This window comes from Oncorhynchus mykiss, chromosome 10 (genome assembly GCF_057628025.1).
Source record: "Oncorhynchus mykiss isolate SJ-2025 chromosome 10, ASM5762802v1, whole genome shotgun sequence".
In the NCBI taxonomy this organism is placed as follows: Eukaryota; Metazoa; Chordata; class Actinopteri; order Salmoniformes; family Salmonidae; genus Oncorhynchus; species Oncorhynchus mykiss.
The window spans coordinates 80,433,715-80,437,924 of NC_143031.1; the positions used below are offsets into that span (position 1 = coordinate 80,433,715).

The 4,210-nt window shown below is 40.3% G+C and overlaps 1 protein-coding gene across 1 annotated transcript; it reads right to left on the reverse strand.

The window, feature by feature from the left end:
- Window positions 1-2,482: 2,482 nt before the first annotated feature.
- On the reverse strand, window positions 2,483-3,189 carry LOC110513303 (thymosin beta-b-like). Its single transcript, XM_090188676.1, has 3 exons — window positions 3,102-3,189; window positions 2,831-2,944; window positions 2,483-2,641 (listed from the first exon to the last, which is right to left on the reverse strand). The coding sequence occupies exons 2-3, from the start codon at window positions 2,928-2,930 to the stop codon at window positions 2,610-2,612; spliced, it is 132 nt and encodes a 43-aa protein (XP_090044802.1). The 5' UTR covers window positions 2,931-2,944; window positions 3,102-3,189; the 3' UTR covers window positions 2,483-2,609.
- Window positions 3,190-4,210: the final 1,021 nt, after the last annotated feature.

Below are 4,210 nucleotides of genomic sequence, written 5' to 3' on the forward strand. Positions count from 1 at the left end.
CTGTGAGGTCTACTACACTTGTTCTATTCAGCATTTCACTGTGAGGTCTACTACACTTGTTCTATTCAGCATTTCACTGTAAGGTCTACTACACCTGTTGTATTCAGCATTTCACTGTGAGGTCTACTACACCTGTTGTATTCAGCATTTCACTGTGAGGTCTACTACACTTGTTCTATTCAGCATTTCACTGTAAGGTCTAGTACACCTGTTGTATTCAGCATTTCACTGTGAGGTCTACTTCACCTGTTGTATTCAGCATTTCACTTTGAGGTCTACTACACCTGTTGTATTCAGCATTTCACTGTAAGGTCTACTACACCTGTTGTAGTCAGCATTTCACTGTGAGGTCTACTACACCTGTTGTATTCAGCATTTCACTGTGAGGTCTACTACACCTGTTGTATTCAGCATTTCACTGTGAGGTCTACTACACCTGTTGTATTCAGCATTTCACTGTGAGGTCTACTACACCTGTTGTATTCAGCATTTCACTGTGAGGTCTACACCTGTTGCATTCAGCATTTCACTGTGAGGTCTACACCTGTTGTATTCAGCATTTCACTGTGAGGTCTACACCTGTTGCATTCAGCATTTCACTGTGAGGTTGTATTTGGTGCATGTGACTAATACAGTTGGATTTGATGACAGCAGGGCTCTCCAAACCCGTTCCTGGAGCGCGTATAGTCCTGCGGGGTTTCAATCTAACCCCAGTTATAAGTAACCTGGTTGATCTTATCAACCAGCTAATTATTAGAATCAGGTGTGTTAGATTAGGGTTGGAGTGAAAACCTGCAGGATTTTAGCTCTCCAGGAACAGGGTTGGAGAGACCTGTCCTATAGACTTCCAGTCATTACAAATGGATCCACAAACAAACTTTATTAACTTTCTTCAAAACTGAAAGTTTACAAATATTATCCATGAGTTAATCTGACTCTGGGTATAGTAGGGAAAGGGTTTATTCATGTTAATCTGACTCTGGGTAAATAGGAAAAGGGTTTATTAATTGCCAAAACCTTTGAGGAAACACAGGAGATTGGGTGTATGCCAACAAGGCTACATCTAGTGTTTTTGAAGTCAGCCATTGTAAATAGACAAATTTACCTCAAAGGATTAAGGAAATATGGATATATACAGTGGGGCAAAAAAGTATTGTCAATTTTATATAATATATATCCAGGTTTTTATAACGTACCACCACACCTTTTATTGGAATAAGGTATGAAGCCATTGTGACACTTGGCAAACCTAATGTGTGTGTAAGCTGATATGGTGACAGGAGATGAAGGCAGTCAACTGGTGCTAGTTGGGTCACAGGAACACAATGGCTTAGGGCTGAATATCAGAAAAACACCCGCACGCCTGCTGGCTGACAACACTTTATCGCCTGCACACAGCAGTACAGCAGAGGGCTGAATCACATGGTTTGCTTTCACCGTAAAGCTTTTTGGTAATTGAATGTTCACTATTTCTGTCTTTGGATTTTCCATTAATCATTGTAACATCAGCAATAACACAAAAACAACTTTTGATTGTCTCTCCAAATCAAGTTGTCTTTAATTCTTGGCGCACCCATTCCCTCAACGGGATCATTTGTCAACAGCCGGTGAATTGCAGAGCGCCAAATTCAAATTACTAAAAATATTACATTTATGAAATCACAAGTGCAATATACCAAAACACAGCGTAGCTTGTTGTTCAGCCACCTGGCATGTCAGATTTCCAAAAAGCTTTACGGTGAAAGCAAACCATGTGATTGTGAGGACAGCTCTGACAAAACATTAAGCAGCTAGCAGTAAAGTAGATTGGTCATGAAAGTCAGAAAAGCAATAACATGACTCGCTTACCTTTGATTTTGGAACTCACACAACTCCGTTACACACCACATGTTCGATAAAGATTTTTATATTAAAAAAATATATATTTGGTTGGCACGTTTTGTTTAGTAATCCACAGGCTCGTGCGGTCACGACGGGCAGACAAATGCCAATTAGTATCCGTAAAGTTCGTAGAAACATGTCAAATGTTCATTATAATCCTCAGGTTGTTTTTACAATAAATAATATTTCAACCGGACGGTAGCCTTTTCAAATGGAGAGAAAGGCTCGCTGCAGTGGTGCGCGCATGAACAAATCTAAGGACATCTGGCTATCCACTGACACCATGTGATCATTCTAGCTCATTTTTCAGAATTAAAGCCTGAAACTGTGGGGAGAACAAGTATTTGACACACTGCTGATTTTCCTACTTACAAAGCATGTCTGTCATTTTTTAATCATAGGTACACTTCAACTGTGAGACGGAATCTATAACAAAAATGCAGAAAATCACGTTGTATGATTTAAGTAATTAATTTGCATGAGGGGGGGGGGGGGGGGGGGGGATCCAAAACAGACTGCCTGTGTAAACAGCCTAGTAGAAATCCCTTTATATGAACACGCTCAGTCAAGATCAATTGAACAAATGCCAGCAACACATTGATTAGTCTACATGGCTTTTATTGAGTCAGTGACTTAGGCAGCCATGAGGATCCAGTCCAGAATGGAGAGTTCAGGTTTGAGAAACAGTCCCTCTGGGATGTAGCTTGTGAGTAAGGACAGCAGCCATTTTAGGAATCCACCTGCTTCTCCTGGTCAATGACTGTAGGTGAGAAGAACAGCTTAAAACGGAGAGCAATAGAGAATTGTGACATCGATGCTAATGTGACAAAGTTAACCACCGAAATTCAAGTTGGCGTACCCATCAGAGTGCCTTAATTCAAGGTCTAGTAGTTCTAGTTGCCATCAGGTTTCATAGTAAAACCAGTGGCTACTAAGGCATTGTAGTTACCCTCTTTGGTAGGTAGAGTGTTCTTCTCCTCAGTCTCAGTCTTCTTCAGTTTAGTCATGTCAAACTGAGCGATCTCACTCACATCTGGTTTGTCTGCCATTGTTGATTTGGGTTCTAATGAAACAGATCGGTGTTACATAAACAGCCAGAGACATGACAGTATGATAAAGTTCGCAGACCTGATGTGGAGTAATACTACTAAGCAAACATTTCACTGACGTTATTCACCTGCTGACAGTCTAAAACACAAGCTATTGAAGCACAGGCCTACCTTAAACCTCCACAGGTACTGCACCACACAAAATGGTTTGTAAATAAGGAAGGAATGAACACCTTCATTTCCGGAATCTATTTATGAGAATGGAAAGGAACACTGATTACTAACAGGAGGGGCCTTCTAATTTTCTAAGTGGTGGCACCTGTTCATTCACCTGTTTAACATCCAATTAGCATAATTACGTAATACTGCGTAACACCGAATGAAGTGAGCACCCAACTGTAGGATTTTGAATTAACAGAAAAAAAACTGTTCTGTCACCTGTAATTTATTGTAAAAACCATGGCAATTTTTCTCAAGCTCATTTGATCGACGATTCGGGTTTTTTAACATCAAAATTGAAAAGATAGATAAAATAAAAACTTCACGTGTCTTTAAAAATGACCAGAGCCAATCAGAAGGCAGGTCTGGGAGTTGGCTCGGATTCATAACGCGGCTGAATACGGAAAGAACCGAACTGGAGACTCCGTGTGAGAGCAGAACGTCAAGACGTAAAGGTGACCAAAAGTGTCCCCTGTTAAGTGTTTGATTTAACGATTTAGTAACGGTTTGATTTAGAGACTGTTGGGTTTAAAACCGCGGCGGGAAACATTCATTCAGTCAGAGCACCCTGTGTTGTTGTGTGTTTGTTGTCACTGTAAATATAATATCAACACGACTGTATTTACAACAATCTGTATACAGTCATAACATCATCATGCCCAGTCGTCATTCTCGAGCTGGTATTGACATGACTTCTATGTCACTGGCTTCAATGTAGAATATTTGGCTACATGTCATGTTGGAATAGCCAACAATAAGAGTAGCAAACAAAAGCTAGCTGACCAAAGATGGTATATAGCTACTGTATCAGTATTATCCAGCTAGCTGACCAGAGATGGTATATAGCTACTGTATCAGTATTATCCAGCTAGCTGACCAGAGATGGTATATAGCTACTGTATCAGTATTATCCAGCTAGCTGATCAAAGATGGTATATAGCTACTGTATCAGTATTATCCAGCTAGCTGACCAGAGATGGTATATAGCTACTGTATCAGTATTATCCAGCTAGCTGACCAGAGATGGTATATAGCTACTGTATCAGTATTATCCAGCTAGC

Excerpts from the sequence above, each read along its gene's own strand:
- LOC110513303 (XM_090188676.1), bottom strand. The coding sequence starts at position 2,930 with ATGGCAGACAAACCAGATGTGAGTGAGATCGCTCAGTTTGACATGACT. Across the intron at positions 2,642-2,830 it reads CACTCTACCTACCAAAGAGG|TCATTGACCAGGAGAAGCAG; the intron begins GTAACTACAATG and ends TCTCACCTACAG.